Source organism: Natator depressus, chromosome 2 (genome assembly GCF_965152275.1).
Source record: "Natator depressus isolate rNatDep1 chromosome 2, rNatDep2.hap1, whole genome shotgun sequence".
NCBI classification, from domain to species: Eukaryota; Metazoa; Chordata; order Testudines; family Cheloniidae; genus Natator; species Natator depressus.
The window spans coordinates 74,595,366-74,615,691 of record NC_134235.1 but is presented as its reverse complement, the minus strand read 5'-3'; the positions used below and the strand labels follow the sequence as shown (position 1 = coordinate 74,615,691).

General features: G+C 41.0%; 1 protein-coding gene across 13 annotated transcripts in view; it reads right to left on the bottom strand.

Moving 5' to 3' along the window:
* TRAPPC8 (trafficking protein particle complex subunit 8) overlaps window positions 1-12,648 on the bottom strand; it is a 114,932-nt gene extending 102,284 nt beyond the window's left edge. For 12 of the 13 annotated variants that reach the window (XM_074944437.1, XM_074944442.1, XM_074944440.1 and 9 more), the window contains exons 1-2: window positions 12,320-12,598; window positions 1,439-1,633 (exon numbers count right to left, since the gene is read on the bottom strand). In XM_074944437.1, the coding sequence (XP_074800538.1) occupies window positions 1,439-1,633; window positions 12,320-12,476 (352 nt within the window). In that variant the 5' untranslated portion in view covers window positions 12,477-12,598. The other variant, XM_074944438.1, reaches the window with a different exon arrangement.
* Between the last annotated feature and the right edge of the window lie 7,678 nt (window positions 12,649-20,326).

The window sequence follows — 20,326 nt, the reverse complement described above, 5'->3', positions numbered from 1 at the left end:
TTGACAGAAAGAACAGAGGCAGAAACAATCTGTGTGAGTGTGAGTGTGAGAGAGAGAGTGTGTTTCTTAGTTCTGAAACAGGTATTCAAAATAGTAGATAACTGGACCCAGGTCACTATTTACAGCACTACAGGAAAAACAGATATTCCAATGTTGCATTCAAATATACTCAACCTGAAAAAATTGCAATGTTTGGAAGAATATTATGGGAGACTTCCTCATGAATAATGTACTATGGTACATGCAAGACAGGAATTCCATATGCATCTAAATGGGCTCTCCATATTTCTGAAGATCTTCACTACGTAAGGAAGACTTAACCAACATCTTTCATAGGCAGTTAGAGACATGGAAACTGTAAAACTGGCTCTACAAGCTAATTGTTTCTGCAAGAAACTACCCCTGAACACTGAAATTTAAGAAATTAATCACCAACATTTCATATGTTACAGGGTTTAGTTCTTTAAAACTGAAAGATGCCCTACAATATTAATAGGTTTCAGAGTAGCAGCCGTGTTAGTCTGTATTCGCAAAAAGAAAAAGGAGTACTTGTGGCACCTTAGAGACTAAGTGAAGTGAGCTGCAGCTCATGAAGGCTTATGCTCAAATAAATTTGTTAGTCTCTAACAACTTTAATTTAAAACTGTTTCTAACCATCAAAGCTGCAGCGAAAAATTTACACATGTCAATCTTAAAGGCTCAAAAACAAGAAGGCAAGCAAATCTTCCCTCCACTTCCCAAAGTTTATTTTTACAATCATGATTTTAAGAGCTTGGGGTTGGTAATACTGGAAGTTGCCAATACAGTGAGGATGTGTATAGGAAAACAAAACAAAAACAACAAGTTAGGTACAGCTTCAAAATATGATGGTACTATTGTGGCAGTGTTATAGACTTGTTTTCACAGATTTACATGCCCCAGATCAAATACACTATATGCTTACATTTACACTCAGTAAAAAAAAAAAAATTTTCTATAATACAACAGTGCATAATGCCTTAAATATTTTATTTCAGAATGAAGTTGACAGCTTTATAAACTTGAAAGATGGCAATAAAATCTGTTGGAAGAGTATTTGCCCAAAATAATTGGAGGATTTTTTTATATAGATAAAACTTTTCCTTGTCACAATTAACAACCCACAACGGATTTAATAGTAAATCTGATCAACAAGTGTTTTTAGCATTACATTAACATTTGGGATCATGTTACATATGATTAAACAAGTTATGGAGTAAAAATTCTAATGTGTACTACTGAAGTATTTTAAATAAGCATCACAATATTAATAATTTAGCAGTAGTACTCAATCTTCAAGGAAACTGTATTAAGTAAAAATAAGCTACTACCTGCAAATGTTTTGAAAATGTAGAAAACTCCAATGTAAGATACAGTGGAAAAAAAATATTAAAAATAAACAGAATAAATTGTTACATACCACTAATGTTGAGATCATAATCTCCTGCAGTAATCACATTAGCTACTAATCCTTCAGCTGGTTGACTGACAGATACAACATCATTTAGAAGCTTCCGAATGCCTCCTGGCTGAGGTGAGTGGGTAATAATGTTGTTGACAGCAATTTTCAAGTTTTTAATTACGTGAAGCTGGTTGTTAGGATCTCTCATGTGAACTAAAAAAAAAAAAAAAAAGAGAGAGAGAACGATTTTGTTAAACTGAGTATTTTATTGCAGCACCTGTATTTTGGTTCTGGATGTATCAACATTTCTTTGACAAAAAAGATATTCAACATTTAAAGAGAATTTACATAACTAAAAAGATTGTTTTGGGGTTAAATTACAATTTTCTGCATGCCACCCTAGTTTCATGCTGGAATAAGATAGTCTTTAATACCAAAGTATTAAATGAAAATATATAGGCTAGGGCCCCAATCCTTAAATGGACTTAGACCTGTGTCTAACTCTTTAGTTGGCTAAGTCCACCATTTAGGAACCACTGACATTTTCAAAGCCACCATTCAGCTACTATCTAAATCCATAGATGCATAAGCCTCCACCAGTCTGATACCAGCACTTATACCACTCCACAGTTAACAAGCCAAAGGTGTGGTGGCTCCAAAGTGGGATTCTCAAACTAAACAGAGAAACAACCACCTCAGTAGAGGACCCAATCTCAAAAGTTTGCTCTAAATATGCCTAACACTGTTGCCTGCCAGCCCCCACTTCAGGAAGCCCAGATGCACACCATCAATAGATGGAAGAGCAGCAGAGCATCTGCACAAAAGACACAGGAGGGCACAGAAAAATGTAGGGCAAACAAGAGTGGAATCAAGCATGAGGAGGAGACAGACACATGGTTTCAGCTGCAAGGGCATGGAATACTGGATCAGTTGAGCTGGCCTCGGTACCTAACTCTAGGAGAGGATTCACGGTTGAGGATCCCAAGTGGAAGGAGTCACCTATATGGGCCCATCAGCCAGGTGCACCAAGTCAGCCGCTCCTCAGCATTGCTCCTGGCTAGCTCAAGAAGCTCCCCATTCAACTTTCCATCTTCTGAAAATCCCTTAATCAGGCACTGAGCTCTCCCCAGGCATTATATGGAAAAGGTAGGCACCTAGCTTGAGGCTAAAAATTCCACTGAGGAGCAGACCACCCAGCAGTTAGGTGTTGTAATGATGAGTAGAGCAACAGCCAAGTACATTTAAGGACCTGGATTCAACTTCCTCAATTCATTTTACTTCCATAACTCAAAGAAAACATTGGGCATGTGCATGTCAGTTGTAACGAGCGAGCACAATAACCCAAGTTACGAAAGAATCCTCAATAAAAGCCAATCAAAAAGGCTCCCAGACACTTGTTATGGAGCTCTCAGAATTATTTCAGTGGAAGCTCTAATAGCAAGCCATCAAAGGTGACTTTCCAGAGAGATGTTTCACAAAACTAATATTTTCACAAACCAGAACAAAATAATTCAGAGATAAAACTATCACACCTGTGTTATGTTTACAAACTCTCACAGCCTCTAATTACTGTCTCCTGTTACATACCAGACATGCTGCAATACCTTGACAATAGGACAGACAATTAGCTTACCTTCAATGGCTGAAACTTAACTATGACAAAAGTAATGTTAATTTTGAATGTCTTTATGAACTAATTAGATGTCATTTAACCAAAGCCCAGAAACTTGGCTGTATTAGCTGGATTTTAAAAAGAGACAAGCATAGCGAACTGCAAGAAGTTCCACTCAATGGTGTGTCAAAAATACTAAGATGACAAACTGCCAGTGTCAAAAATAATACCAATCATTTTTTAATCATGTATTTGGATAAAGTCAGGATTTTTCTCAAATGATTCTTGACAAGAATAGATTTCTTGTAAATGCTGTGACAAACCATGGCATATTCGTCAGCTGCCCATTAGTAAAAACCAAGATCCATTATTTATTCAAAATTAAATTTTGACTATCAAAATTGCAACAGTAAAAATATATTAACATTAGATGTTTTACATTGCTCCTTTTTAAAATATATATTCTGTTCAATATCCAGTTTTAATTCCAACTTCCTATGCAGCTTTAATGCACGCATGGGCTATGGTTCTGAATCTAACAATTTTAGTTCTCAAATTGCACAAAACCTACTTCATAAATAAAATAAACCAAGACATTTTAAAATCATTGAAATTGTGTTCCCCTGAAAGGTTTTCCATAGATGCAAAAAAGTAGTTTTCAGATTTTTTTTTTTTAATTTCCAAGAATCAAACATGGTTAAAAGCAAGATTTGTAAACAGGCAGTCAAAAACAAATGTCTAAATATCTTAATTAAAACCTTTCTGTGGGAGAGTCTACTGTTGTAACTAGATTTCTTAAACAATTAAGGGAATCTAGGGTGTTATGTGCTGCCTTAATCCCTAAGAGAACAAGAAAAATTTCAAGAGCTCCCAGGAAATTTTGGTCATGGAATGACTTAATAATAGGTCAGTTGACACCTGCAGAGAAATCAAAGGGGCTCTATGTCAAAGAAAATGAGAGGTTTCAGAGTAGCAGCAGTGTTAGTCTGTATCTGCAAAAAGAAAAGGAGTACTTGTGGCACCTTAGAGACTAACAAATTTATTTGAGCGTAAGCTTTCGTGAGCTACAGCTCACTTCATCGGATGCATGAAGTGAGCTGTAGCTCACGAAAGCTTACGCTCAAATAAATTTGTTAGTCTCTAAGGTGCCACAAGTACTCCTTTTCTTTTTTTAGAAAATAAGAGTTACTGATTAGCCAGCCATTCCATGTTAAACTGACATACTACAAAACAAGAGAATAGTTCATCAAAAAAGGTGTTACGACATTAAGAGTATATGTTCACTAGATAACTATCCCAGACTAACAAACCTACTATTTAAAGAAAAAATGGGTAGAAGGGAAAGAAAATTGTAGATAAGTTTTAAGTGTCCATGTGAAAAAGTTACATTTTAAGCAATGTGGTTTATGAAAGCAGAATTTTATGCTACCAGCACAGGTAGGTTTATGCTATCTTTTCCACGTGTGACTACTTGAGAATCTCTTCCCATTAAAGCTAACCCCTCTCACTTTAGGACAGCCAGAAAAGAAGAAAGTTACTAGATGTGAACTGAAGAGTTCATCATGACCAAGAAGAATGGTTCTTGAATTCCTGTCTATTCTTAACACTCAAATCCATTAAGACCTCAGAATGGAGAGGAGAACCACTACACTTTATTATGCAGTCACTGTAGGGACCATCTCAAGAAAGTGAACTATAGTGAAGTAATTGCCATAAATCCTAAATTTACCAGTTTAAATTACAAGAGCTAGAATATAGCTGTTACAATTCCTTCCCGTCACCCCAAAGGCATTACCATATGCAGGGCTTCAAAAAACCTGCTGATGTGAAATAAACATGGGGTTACTTGTGTAATTTTTAAAAGCAAACAATTTTTCATGATTTTTCAGAATGCCTCACACAATCATCTTTAGTTGTCAAGTAGGACAGAGACAAGGACACATTCACCAGCACTCTGTACTCTACATTAGACCCAGCACTGGCTTGAAAGCGAATTTAAAGTTTGGCTCCTCAGTCCCTTCCATTAAACCCTAAATGGGCTGAGGCTTGGTAACCTCAGAGACCAGCTCTCTGAACCCTACTCTGGAGATGCAATCAACAGGAATGGGCTGATTGAACCTAGGGTATTCTTCATAGGACCCAAGTCCAGAGCTTTGTCTGTGGACTCATTGGGGAACTCGCTCCCTAAAGCCAAGTCTTGGCATCTTAAGGACGCATTACACAGGAACTGCCACATAGGATCAGATCTGTAGTCCATTTAGCCCCACTTCCCTGTCTCCAACAGCAGTCAGCATCAGATGCTTCAGAAGACAGTGCAAGGAAATTGGCAATAAGCAATATGGTGGAGTAAGCTGCCCCCATGAAGGCCTTGCCCTAATCATTAAAGATTGGTTTAAACCATGAAACATAAGGTTTTATATTCCTTCCCAAGTTAATGGACTGCCCCTGCACCACTTGGAGTCTGATCCTTCAAGCTGTATGTCGATAATGGAAGACAGCTATTCTTCCTTTGTGGGCATTCTTTGAACAAGAAATTCTATGTTTAGAGTACAGCAAGACACTACAATGTAAGTGCTTTAGAAATGTGACAATATTTTCCACAATTAGCGAAGTTAATTTGGAGGAAAGGGAGCACACAGAGGAGAGAAATGGGTATAGAGTTATCAAATGAGTCTTCCTCTTTTAGTTAGCTCAACTCTGTTCACCCCAGAACCGAAGTGTCTCCTTCTTTAAGGAGAACTTAGCAAAATTCCCAGGAGTTGGAGAATAAATCCCATGGCTGCACTTTAAAAAGTTTCTTCAGTTTTTAAATGCAGTGTAGTTGTAGCCATGCCTGTCCCAGGATATTAGAGGGGCAAGATAGGTGAGGTAATATCTTTTCTTGGACCAACTTCTGTTGATGAGAGACAAGCTTTCAAGCCATACAGAACTCTTCTTCAGGTCTGTGACGCTGGGACTACCTTTCCCAGATTTGAAGATGAGTTCAAGGGTTGAAGAAGAGTGCAGCTCACTGCATCCGATGAAGTGAGCTGTAGCTCATGAAAGCTTATGCTCAAATAAATTGGTTAGTCTCTAAGGTGCCACAAGTACTCCTTTTCTTTTTGCGAATACAGGCTAACACGGCTGTTACTCTAAAAGAAACATTACCAAAACACATTTTGTAGATGTTATCCATATGTCTTATAAGGTTCTTGAACAATAAGCCTGAAAGCAACAAATCTAAAGCTATGGCATGTTTTCAGTTTATCATCTCAGAAAGATTAAAAAAAACACACACACATTAACATTTTGTAATAACTAGAAAATGTAATGAAAGTGATTTTTTTTTTAAAAAAAGGTAAGACTGATTTTGTTGCCCCAATTACCACATTCCTTCATGTAAAACTCACTTGTTTCCATGTTTCTAATGTCCACGGGATCAAACCCTAAATCAGGATGTTTAAGGACGTTGTCCATGATTCTGAGCATTTGTAAAAATACTTTGAACCCATGCTTAAGATTTTCTACCATCACAATTCTGGCTATTTCTCAGAACCTATTTTCTTTGATAGGCCTGTTGTTATAGGTTATGTTAATTATAGACAAAAATCCATACTACAAATTTACCATATATTAAAAAAGTGACTATATATGTTGTAAAAATTTCACATCAGAGTAGTTCACCCTTGGCAGCTGGTTAACTGGGGTGCAACAGTCCAGAATAAAAACAGTACAAAACAAAGTAAAACTAATTGAGTAGTATCTAAATCTGTCATTTCTTTGTATAAAAGTTATTTGTAATGCAGTAGCACCTCAAGAATCTCAAACAGTGATTGGCCCTCCGTGTGAAAGAGCTTTATACACATACAAAGAGATAGCTCGTGCCAAAATACCAGAAACTCAAAATAATGGAACTGAGAGACTTAAGATTCCCTTTTAGATTTCCCTCTCTAATTTAGCAGTTTAGTACTATCAAGCATATAAGACTATTCTGCATAATTTTATCTTACAAGTAAAGCCATACTTCTATGAAAGATATTATTTGTATTATAGTAGTACCTAGAGGCCCCAGCCATGGATCAGGGTCCCATTGTGCTAGACACAGTACAAACAGAGAACATGATAGTAAACTCTTTGGAGCAGGTAGCTATCTAAGATGTCACTGTTCTAGGTGACTTTTTGATCATCAGGCAATAATCAGAGGTCAATTAAATTAAACAAAAATAAAGGGTCAATTAAAACTTCTGCTCAGAATGTAGCAGTAGTCAACAACCCACAAACTGAGATGCACCTGGCATGAAATATCTAATAACTTTCATATTAATTCCTGAAATGGTTACTCTTGCTCAAAAAAAATTACACACACACACACACACACAGCGCCAGCAGAAATCAGGGGTTCAGAGACAGGCACCAGCAACTATCAGAGAGGCATGAAAAAGCTCCCAGACGAAGACTGAAGAAACTGCAACTGTTCAGTTAGGAAACAATTATGAGAGGACACAATAGAAGTATACAAAATATTGAAATACCACCAAAAATAATCTGAGGACTCCTATAGTTACTTACTCTTTTCCATAATAAAATAGGATATTTGATGAAATTCAAAGGTGACAAATTTAAACTTGATTAAAGAAAACCATTTTTTAAAGACAATGAATAATTAACTTGTGCTCATGAGTTCCACAAATCATCATTGAAACCAATAGCTTTGCAAAATTCAAAAGAGAAACAGATATTTATATAAACAAGAGTATAAATTATATAGGATACAAAAAATTAAGGGATTCATTCTTCCTGCCTCCGACAAGTGCTAATCTGATGAACAATATGAAGAAACTTCCCCTACAGCAAAATTATTCCCTAGTTTTCCACTACAAGTTCTCCTGCAACTTTATCTTAAGCACCTAGTACTGGCTGATGTCAGAAACAGAATATGACACTAGAACCACCACTGATCTGGTCCAGTATGGCAATTCATATCTTCCCATTATATAAGGGCTTGTCCACAGGGGAAAGCTATTGCAAAATAAGCTATAATGTGAATCCAAAGCATAACAGCTATTCCACATTAACTCCCCACATTGACACTCTTATTCCACTGTGCAGTTTTAAACTAAATTCAGAATAAGAATGTTCACAGTAGCTACTGAGGATTAGCTGTTGTGCACTATTTCCCCATCTAGACAAGCCCTTGCAAAGTAGGAATACACTTTTTCAGTAAATAAATTAATCTTAAAAAGAACTGAGCTACAAATTGGCTGCATTAATTTAATTGCCAGTAGGTGTGTCTACACTGCAGCTGGGAACAAGCCTCTCAGCATGAGCAGACAGGCTCGTGCTGGGGTGCTAAAACTAGCAGTGTGGACATTAAGGCAATGGCTCAGGATAGCCACCTGAGCTAGGACCAAGAGGATAGCATAGACACAGGTGGCATAGCAATGCCATAGCATAGACCGAACTCTCCATTTGGCCACAGTTAAGTACCTGATATCACATTTTCTGCTGTCTGCTTTGCAGCAGCCTCTTGCTCTCCAGCTTTCCCCACAAGAGGGAGTTAACTATAGTGTGTACTCCCTGTATTTTCCACGCAACTAAAACAGGAGTCAAACTTGCAGCCAGAGTATTCCGTCTGCTGAATTAAGATACAGCAGCCAAAGCCCAGAGAGCCAAGCCACTACAAGTGGCTACAAGCTCTTCACTTCCCTGACACACATGGGACGTTTGGAACAAGGCAGCCTGGACAATGGAGACAAGGTGCCTAAAAACAGTGGGAAAAATACATCCTCAAAAGTCATCAAATAAATCTTCAACTATGAGCTATAGTTGTATGTGTTTGGACAGAGGATTGAAGATATTTCACTGGATAAAAATAAAACCACATTGCTTTGGAATTTAGTTCCACCATGTCATGGAGTAAATAGGGCTGTTTATACAGGTATCAACAAAAGTAGCAGGTAGTGACTGAAGTCACAAACACAGACAGCATGTTTACATCACTGCCTACAGAATAAGTTAATAGCTGTAATTTAGAAAACATGGAACATTTACAACTGGTACAAGAGGGGACCAAATCATGTCAAACTAGCACTGTTTCCTTCCTGGACTGGCCTACTGGATGAGGGAAGCAGTAGATGTGATATATCTTCATTTTAGTAAGCCTTTTGACACAGGCCTACGTGACATTCTCATAAGCAAACTAGGGAAATGTGATTTACATTAAAGTGGATGTATAACTGGTTGAAAGACTGTACTCAAAACAGTAGCTATCAATGGTTCGCTGTCAAACTTGGAGGATGTATCTAGTGGGGTCTTAGTCTGTCCTGGGTCCACTATTATTCAACAATTTCATCAATGACTTGGATAATGTAATGGAGAGTATGCTTATAAAATCTGCAGATGATACGAAGTTGCGAGGAGTTGCAAGCACTTAAGGAGGACAGGATTAGAATTCAAAATAACTGACAAATTGGAGAATTGGTCTAAAATCAACAAGATGAAATTCAATAAGTACAAAGTACTACACTTAAGAAGAAAAAAAATCAAACATACAAAATGGAGAATAGTTTGCGAGGCAAAAAAGTACTGCTGGAAAAGAGCTGGGGTTATAGGGCATTACAAGTTGACTATAAAACAACAATGTGATGCTACTGTCAATAAGGCTAATATCCTGGGATGTATTAACAGGATGCAAAAAGTTAAGGAATTAAATCTTTCTGACTCTGACAAGTGTAAACAGATAGACATTGGGAAGAAACTTCCCCTATAGCAAAGGTTTTCCCTACCTGTCCATTATAAGTTTTCCCGCAACTTTCCTGTCTTATGTAAAACACAGGAGGTAACTGTCCCACACAGTCCTGTGTCTGGTTTTGCGCACAACACTTTAAGAAAGATGTAGACAAACTGGAGAGAGTCCAAAAGACAACAACGAAAAATGATAAAAGGTTTAGAAAACCTGACCTATGAGGAAATGTTAAAAAACTGGGCATGTTTAGTCTAGAGAAAAGAAGACTAAGGGAAAACCTGATAATCTTCAACTATGGCTCCATCTGCATTTGGAGCTGGGGGTGTGATTCAGAGCTTGACCAGATATACTCATGCTAGCTCTCATCAAGCTATTGTGCTAAAAACCTGTAGTGTAGCCACTATAGAATGGGCAGCAGCAGGCAGCAACATGGGCTAGTCACCCTGAGTACAAATCCATCCGGACCTTTGCATACAATTTCAGGACAGCTAGCACTCCTTGCTGCTCGCCATTGCCACTTTGGCTATACTACTATTTTTAGCAAGATAGCTCAGTAAGAGCTAGCATGAGCATGTCTACCTGAGCTAAGAATGACAGCCCCCAGCTCCAAGTGTAGATGGAGCCTATGTTAAGGGCTATTATAAGGAGGACAACGATCAGTTCCCTATGTCCACTGAAGATAAGACAAGTAGTATCAGCCTAATCTGCAGCAAGGGAGAATTAGAAAGTTCTTCCCTCTATCTAACCTAACCATGAGGACATTTAAATACTGGAATAGGGTTCCAAGGGAGGTTATGGAATACCCATCTTAGAGATTTTAAAAACAGGTGAGATAAACCCCTGCCAGGAATGATCTAGGTTTACTTGGGCCTGTCTCAGCCTGGGGGAGCTAGACTAGATGATCTCTTGAGGTCCGTTCCAGTCCTACATTTCTATGATTCACATGCAACCCCACGGATTGCTTATACAGGAATGGAGGTTGATCCTTAACAGCACATATTTCTTTTGACTTTCTTACACAACAATCTGAGTATTCAATTAAACCTGGAAAGTTGGCATGATTTTTAGTTTAACGAAGTTTAATTTAGTTTAGTTTGACAAGAATTGTATCTATAATAAAAATGTTAACACATTTGGATCTACAGTTTGGTCTTGAATATAGAACAAGTAGTACTAGAAATTACGTGATTCGTATCAGACAGTTTTGTCATTATGTGTCCTTTAAAAAGAGAAGTTAATAAAGTTACATCCAGTAAATAAGCAGAACAACAGACCAGCATGTCTCAAACCCAAGAGCAAATAAGGTCCAGCATGATCATTTAGTTTAGAAAGATTAAATGTAAGTTTCTCTCATATGAGTTTGACTTTCACATTTGCCTATTGGCAATTGTTAGAAATTCAAAGGATAGCAGTAGGTTGGAGGAGGCCTACATTTGCTGCTACTCTCCTTAAAAAAGGGCTCACTTTTAACCTACTACTATTACAACACCTAAAATGGCTACAACTAAAGGACAGTAGAAGAAAAAAAATATGTTGTACATTGTGTTTACTATGCACATTTTGTTTGTCATCTTCCAGTCAACCAGATTCCTCTGTAGTTTCAGATTTTTTCCATACTGCAACAAAAGAGGGAGAAACTATTTTTGAAAGTAATAAAATATGGTTGCCATCAAAGACTGGCAGGTGAATTCAGGGCAGGTGTAGTGCATGGAACTACTTTTAACATTTTAAATTGATTAGATTTCAAGTTGGCAGAATCCACTGAAATGCTTTACAAAGTAACTCAGACGCAATTCAAAAAGTATTTTGAGGAACTTGACTTGCTTGAACTTCTGTAATTTTTTCCACCATAAGAAACTGACATAAAACTCAGTTCAGTTGATGCTGCTCAGAAAACAAAACAATATTAAATGCTGCAGAGCTACCTGCAATTCTCCTCATGAGCAGAACTTTACAAAAGACATTCAATTTAAAATCATCTGTTCCTTTAAAACGGGCCTTGCCAGAAGTTTGCAGGCATGTACTGCAGTAAGTGGGATGTCAAACGTTCTGGGTAAAAACCTGACCAAGCGAAATTTCACGACACTGGCATTTAAAACAAAAAACTTCACGGGTTAATACTCCTCCGCCCCGAAAAAAGTGTATACCGCTACACCGCCGGAGCAGCCCAACATCCAGGAGCTCTCCTCCCCGCACTCCCCGGGTCAGACAAGACCTGACTGGGAATCGTCCCTCAAAAGCGAGTCTCCCCTTCCCCCGGCGTGACACGGCAGCGGGGCTCGGGGACACCTGCCCCGATCTGCATCTGTCCCCCGGCAGCCGCTCCGGCCAAGGTGTGGGAGGGGCTCGCATCTCCTTCCCCCGACCCTAGCCTGGGGCCGCACGGCGGGGTGGCGAGCAGGACAAGTACCATTCAGCCCGGCCCTCAGCAGCAGGCCGGGGCGGGGGCAGGACGCCCCCAATACCCTCCCAGCCCTAGGGTGGGTGCAAGTGACAGCTCCCCTGCCCCGCCCCGGCGGCTGCCATGTAAACAAGCCCCGTCCCACCCGCTGCCGGCACAGACCTTCCGAGGTGAGACGGCAGAAGGGCTTCACCAGCTCGGAGAAGCCCAGGTTGTTCTTGCGGGTGAGTCTCTCCGCCTCCTCGCTGCACAGCGCGGCCACCAAGGGCACGAACGAGTCCTGGATGAACTCCTGCACCGACTGCACGCACTGGGCCATCTCCCCGCCGCAGGCCCCGCGCCACTCCGCAGCCGCTCTCCCGGCCGCCGCCGCCGCCGCAACCGCCTCCCTCAGCCCCGAACCGCTCACGCGTTCCGGCCGGAGCAGGGCCCCACACACCCCAAGCGCCACCAAATCTACCCCGCCGGCTCCTCAGCGCTCGCCCGGAGCCGCCATATTGAGCCTGAACCGAGACTACAGCCCGATCCCGGCAGCCTCCGCGGCCGCCCACGTGATGGGGTGGAAGGTAGGGGCGGGGCCGTCAGCTGAGCGGAACGCCGGGGTCAGAAGTGGGACGGTGACGGCCTCGCGCGCAAAGCGAGAGTTCTCGCTGCGGTGGGGCCACGCGTCATAGTCAGAGGGCCGCGCGCCTTCGTTCTCGGGGTTCCAACATAGGCGTGGCTGAGTGCTCGGGCGCGCGCTCCTCTGTCACTCCGGCAGGGAGCTCCCCGTCCCCCTTCTGCCCCGGAGGGCGCGTTACCTCCTTATACAGCGCCCGGCCCCGGGTGCCCCGTGTCCAGCCCCAACCTGCCGGGGGGGCACCGTGCCCACCCAAATGCACAGCTCCAATCTTCCAGCGGGCGCCGTGCCCCGCTAAATGCACAGCTCCTAACGTGCCAGGGCACCGTGCCCAGCCACATGTGCAGAGACCCCAACCTGCCGGGGGGCATCACGTTCACCCAAAACCACAGCCCTCAACTACCCAGGGGACTCCATGCCCAGCCAAAGGCACTGACCCCAGCTTCCAGGGTTCAGGCAAACAGCTGGTTGTGGACAGTTCCTGTGCCAAGGAACATAATTCCCGAGACGCATACAACGCCAACATGATTCATGCCATGCCAAGTGTCACACAGTACCCAGGGGACAGCATAGCGAGAGCAAACCAGGAAATCCCACAGAGTATGTGGCTTTAGGAGGACACCACACAGAACCAAACAGAACATCACAGAGATGATTGTCTCCAGAGGGCACAATGCAAAATAAAGCACTGTGACCCACAATCCTGACCGCGAGAGCTGAGTGAAATTATTCAGCTGATGCTTTTTTGGAAAATAATGTACATTTGGTGATATCAAAACATTTTGAAAATTTGTGTTGATTTTGTCAACTGGTTTCAGTTAGAAAAACCTCAAAATCTAAACATTTTGATATTTTGGTTCAAAACAACTTTTTGTTTCAACATTTCCTTTAATTTTATTTTTAAAAAATCAAAAATGTTTTTAAATGGTCAACATCAAAACAAAACTTTTCAGTCAACCGGAAACATTTTTTTTTTTTTAACTTTTCAATTTGCAGGGGGAAAATAATGAAAAATTGTTTTCTGTTTGACCAGAATTGCCAGAGAACCGAAACTTCTGATACTCACCTGGGTTTATTAAAAGCTTCAGAAACAAAGGGTCGCAGGGGAAGGAGGTTTTCTCTTTTGTGGGGAGAGGGTACCCATGGTAGTGTTGCCAACACTCATGATTTTATTGCAAGTCACATGATATTTCATGTTTTTCATAAACCCCACTACTGGAGTCATATGATTACATGAGAATTTCAGCTTGCACTTAATAAAAAGTAAGGGCTTGTCTACACTACCTCTTCTGTCGGCAAAACTTATGTTGCTCAGGGTGTGAAAAAAACCACACCCTTGACCAACATAAGTTTCACGAGCATAAGTGATAGTGTGCACAGTGCTCTATCAAAGATAGAGCTTCTCCCGGTAACATAGCTATCGCGACTCGTTGAGGTGGTTTTATTATGCTGACGGGAGAGCGCTCTCCCATTGGCATAGAGTGGCTACATGAGCAATCTTACAGCAGCGCAGCTGCATCGGTACAACTTAGGCCTAGATCAACCTAAGTTTTAGATGTAGACCGGGCCAAAGGCCATGTCTATACTATGGACACTACAGCGGCATAGCTATGGTGCTGTAGCTATGCCAGTGTAACCCCACAGTGTAAACGCAGATTACAGCAACAGAAGGGGTTTTTCCATCACTGTAGGAAATCCACCTCACTGAGTGATGGTAGTTAGGCCAACGGAAGCATTCTTCTATTGACCTAGCTACAGCTACACCAGAGGTTGGCATAGCTACAATGCTCAGGGGTGTGGATTTTTCACTTCCCTGGCTTCTGGAGCTATTTCAATCCAAGTTTTAAGTATAGACCAGGCAGGAGTGGCAGAAGGTCCCTGAAAGACAGAGGGCCAACAGCGGCCGAACCGTGGCCCCACTGCCGCGCCCCTTCCCTCCGAGGCCCTATCCCCGCACTGCCCATTCCCCTGAGGGCCTGCCCTTGCGCCGCCCCTTCTCCCCGAGCCCCCGCCCTTGAACCGCCTCTCCCCCCAGGGCCCTGTTCCCACATGCCTCTCTCCTCAAGACCTCGTCCCCAGTTCGCTCCTCTTCACCTGCTCCCCCTTCACCCATCGCCCGCCCTTATGGACAGTAAAAAGTGGGGGCACCATAGCCCCCTGGCACCCTCCGTTCTAGCACCCCTGAGACTACACCTAAATTTCACATCAGCAACCTTACTTTCCACTGCAGTATTCCTTTGTTTCCACCTTCCCGCACCCACAGTCCATCAAAAACACAGCTGAGGCTCATAGGTGAAAACACTCATTTACATCAATATTTTTGGTGATTGTTTCCAACCATGGTTATTTTTGAGGATGGGATTTTTTTTATGCTCCCCAGGCAGCACTACTCCACTTCTTGAGCCTTAGCTTTTGTAGCCAGCTTCAGCACTATCTCCCTGGTTCCCCAAGGCTCAACAGTTGTGCTGTTCTCCAGGCTACCTGTTTTGTACATTATCACCACACAGCCTACACGACTTTCTTCTCCCCTACCTGGCTGGAAGCTGGACTCCAGTTCTCGCTCTCCGGGTGGCAAACTTCTTGCTGTCTACCTCCATGGAATAGTGCAGGGAACATGTACTTTATCCAATTTACTCTCACTGTGACTGTGGGGATAACTGCAAGCAAGAGGCAGCTGTGAGCAGGACCCAGCAGGGCAAGGAGATAGAAACAAGGAGATAGAAACAAAATGCTTGACACCTGACTGTAGCAAAATAGAGAATTTGGTGACAGAAATGCTGAATTCCATTACATCTTGAGCAACTGCCATATTCTACAGCCATAGAAGTGTGGTATGCACAGGACCCTGATTGAAATGAATAACCTCTTCTCACACCTCTCAGAGCTATTGTTTCAAGCTCTCTGAACACACAGGTAGAGGACACTGCATTGGTTTACATTTGATTCATGTTTTGGAGGTTTTCTATGGCTGTGTCTACACTACACAGCCTATACCAACATAGCCCCCTAGCTTAGACACAGATAAAAACACTGATAGAAGGAATTTTTCTGACAATGCAGGAACATCACCTCCTCAAACAATGTTAGCCATGTCAACAGAAGCACTCCTCTGTTGGCACAGCTGCACCTACACTGGGAGTTTTGTCGTCATAGCTGTATCAGCCAGGGGTGAGGTTTGTTTCATATAAGTTTTTAGTATAGACCAAGCCTTTGCAATCATAAGAGCTAGAAACATAATTTAAAAACAAAATGAAATCCCAAATACCGGAGATTCCACAGTGAGTGAATTGTGTAACAAATTCTATGGCCACAGATCCATGTAATGCAAAGAGCCCTGGTTAGGCTTACTACAGGTTCTGCGAGAGCAGTCCATGGTGGTATATATTGAGTACCACATAATTATCTAATATTATATTGAAGTATTAATTTAATTTTATTGTAAAATACAGAACAATGCATCACATTCTGCACAAAGCTTATTTTTACCTTTTTTAGACTAATCTTATTTTTGCAGTATTTATTCTTCATTACTCATAAATAAGATTCTGAAAAAAGCCAAGAGAATGTTAATTTTTATGAGGTGTGTCTTAATAGAAAATAAAAAAACCTCAACTTTATTAATTACCAGTACAGAGTATTTAATTGTCTTCCCCAACATATTCAAGTCCCCTTCAACGTTCTCTGAACCTTTTCCCGCACTCCAGGTTTCACTGCAACTCCGCCTCCTGCCTCAACTCAATTCTGCACCTTCTCCTCTGGTTGAATGACTACTATAGTTCTCAGGTAAATTGGAACATTAAGAAAAACTATGAGATCACTGTATTGTTCGTTAAAAGCTCACTCCTGCAAGATGATGGGGCCACAGTGCTCAGCATCTTGCAGGACTGATGGACCTGGCCCAAAGCCCATTGAAGACGTTGGAAAAATACTCTTTGACTTCACTTGGCTTGGATCAGGCTGTGAGGCTCAGATCCTGTAAATATTTACACTTGGAAATGTACTGAAATAGTTATTCTGGAACAATTTTTCTGGAATACTTATTTCAGTATAAGCCCTGATCTTATCCCAGATACCCAAATTTTCACCTCTGTGGTGGGTCTCCTGGCTTGTCTTAGAATGAGACAAGGGCTTTATTATGCTCTGGAGTTTTTGTTTCAATCATTCACTTGTCTGCCTTTCTAACAGAAGTCAGATAGCCCAATCTTCAATGCACAGATTTGCTTCAGGGTGTTGTATCCCAGATTCACCGTCCCTTAACATGGTGCAGTCAAAAGGGATTCAGATAAAACCACTTTTATTTACAAGGCCAAAGGGGCACTGGATAAGATACATGCTATTATTATTAATTATTTGTATTATGGTAGCACCCAAAAGCCTCAGTCAGGATTGTGGCTCCATTGTACAAAGAAACAATCTCTGCTTTGAAAATCTTAATGTCTACAAGTGGGTGTGATAAATAGTAGGAGGAAAGGATAAAAAGGTAGGATAAGGGTAACAGTAATAAGTTAACATAGTTCCACGGCCTATAAAAAATAATGGCTCTGAATCATTTATATTATGTTATTATTTATTATTATTATTAGGGAAGAGATGGGGTGAGAACAATGGCAGGAAGGAGGAGGAAAAAAAGAAAGGGGAAGTGGGACATTGAGGGAGGAAGCTTGAGAGAGTAAATAAGAGTGAGAGGACAGATGGAAGAAAGGAAAGAAGCAGAAGGAAGAGAGAGTGAGGCTAGCAGCCCAGAAAATGAGAGAGAGGGTTGTGGGAGATCAAAGCAAACAAACACCCTGCAGGCAGAAAATAATGTCCAAAGTTCAAATTATAAAAAGCAGGATACTGACATAATGGTGTCTTAAGGCACCTCACCCTTTACCCCACTTCTGCTCCCAGCAGTCGTCCAGCAGACTCTTGCTCCTGAAATTGATTCTGACCCTAGAAGTGTTGTGATTCTTTTTCCCAGCCCATGCAGCCAGGCAATGGGGAGCGTGCTGGGGCCTGACGCCCTTGAAGAGGTTCTTCCACAGCTCCAGAATGTTGCGCTTACTGTTGGACATGTTGATAGCAGAGAAAAATAAAATAAACTTAATCAAACTTGCAAACACTAAGATCTGCAAATGAACCCAATAGGTTCATTTGCAATTATTCATATATGGGCAGAAGCCAATTTATACATATACATGTTAGTGGTTACACCAGGTGCTTGGAAATTTACACCATAGACTCCCTATTGCTTGGGATCCTAAAAGCCAAAGTTGAGCTTTGGTTCATTTCAAGCTCCTGCAAGTGCACAATCACAGGGGGGTTGTCTTGACTAAGAAAAGTGATCACACTTAAACATATTCTGTGTAATATAGTACAAGACCATTCTGCAAACAATTTTGTCACCTTCATGCAGCTCTAGTCAGAAACTAGGGACCTCTTGAGATCCCATAGCTGTGTTTTTGTTTTAAACACCTGGGTGGGAAATCCTGGCTCCACTGAAGTCAATGGCAAACTCCCATTGATTTTATCCTTGATGCTCTTGAATTCCAATTACTGTCTCTACAGTAGATGGTGCTATTGACTTCTGGCATCCGGATTGCCGACAGCTCTAATTCCTGAATATACACACAGTGTGAAGCTTATTATTTAAAAAATCTGAGTCAGTTTAAAAATACTAAATGACAGTCTTGGCACCAAAGAGTTTATGGATGAAAAGATAGGACATAAGAGGTGGATGGCACAAACAAGCAGGTGGGGGAATGGACAGGTTAAAATATAATAGGGTTTTTATCAGAGTAGCCGTGTGCACAAATCTTAACCAACCAACTTGTCCAGCTGTTATCAAGTGGCACTTTTCTGTAACCATTATGGCCAGGGCGAGTTTTAAGAACAATATTGCAGCAGGAACACGAAAACCTAGGAGGGAGAGAGCATGGACATGTAAAATCCTCATGTGATGATCAGTTCCAGGCTAGCACTCTTAAAACCAAGTTATGCACAACTGCAAACCTATTTGGTACAGACAGACAATAGACGAAAGTTTAGAAGTAATCATTTGCTCAAGTTGCAAGAAGTTAATCAGAACCATATGGATAAAATTCTGATTTAAAACCAGATTACACCATCTCTTTTAGCACCTAGGTTATTGTTCCCAGAGTCAGTGAAAAAAACAAAACATTCTGACAATACTTCTTTTATCCATGCTAGCCATGTTTTTAAATCCCCTGAAATATTGAATTTATAAATATTTGCTATTAAGTTAATATTTTAGTAATATTTTTGTAGTTAAATGGCAATGTGCTGGAATACTTGGTTAGAGCAACTTTTCAATGTATTTTAATAATAAATTTGATAATTTTCTTTCCTTATATAAAAAGAGGGTTAAGATCATTGGATGTTTCCAGCTGTTGTCATTGCAGGTGGTATTGCTAGTTCAGCTTATCAGAACATATAAGCAATTTACTTTTGGAAAAATAAACAGCAGATGCACTTCCCTTTAGCAACAGCATAAGAACAGGGCCGCCCAGAGGTGGGGGTCAAAGGGGCAGTTTTCCCCAGGCCCCCATTTGAGAGGCCAACCAAAGCAAGTAGGGCTGGTTGCAGTGCCACTCAGGCTTGGCCCTACCACCTCTCCATTATGGCTGCTGGCCCTAATTTGAGTGGTGCTGTGACCTGGTGGATGGGGCTGCAGACAGTGCCACTCAGCTATGGTGCTGTGAGCCTGTGAACCAGGTCCAACACCCAAAGTAGAGAGCTGGGCCCAACTCCGCAGGACAGGAGTTGCCGCTGCAGGGGAATTTGAGGTGGGTTTGTTCCCCAACCCTCATCCTCCTCAGGTCCTCCCTTTAGTGTTTTTGCACCCTTGGTGTTCGGGGGAGCGGATTGTTTGTTTTTGGTTGATTGGTTTGTTTGTTTTGAAGGGTGGTGGGCCTTAGTTTTAGATTTTGCCCGAGGCCTCCAAAAACCTCTGTGAGGCCCTGAATAAGAGTAGAGTCTATTCGATGTAGATCTCCCTATCTCACTAAGAATTATCTTCTTAGGTTATAGTCACACAAACAAAACATTACATGGTGAAAAAACATTACAAGAGTTATTTTTCAGGCTATTAATATTAAAAATGTCTTGAAAAGATGGGATCTGAGTTCTTTATTTCTCTCCAGATATTGCTCAGGGGAGTAAAGTTAATCTAGAATTTCCTGTCTTCTGCATGATTAAAATCTCAGTTTTAATATTGCACTGACATAGCTTTTTTTTAACCACATTCAAATAATTCAAAAAAGGCCAAACAGAATTTTACTAAACATTTTAAGGAATTCATTCCTCAGCTCAAAAGTGAGACACTTCATTGCAAAATGTATGTTAGTACATTATAAGTGACTGAAAACAGGCAACAGAAATGCCATCTTAAACTTTAATACAGCATAACAGTAGCAATAGTATAATAGCAGCATACATCTACTGTACCACATGCCAAACAAAAAAATTAAAAGAACAAAGAAACAAGATAAACTAGGAAATCTGTTTATATTGCATTCTAACAGATTTGAAAAGTTACAGTATGAACTTAC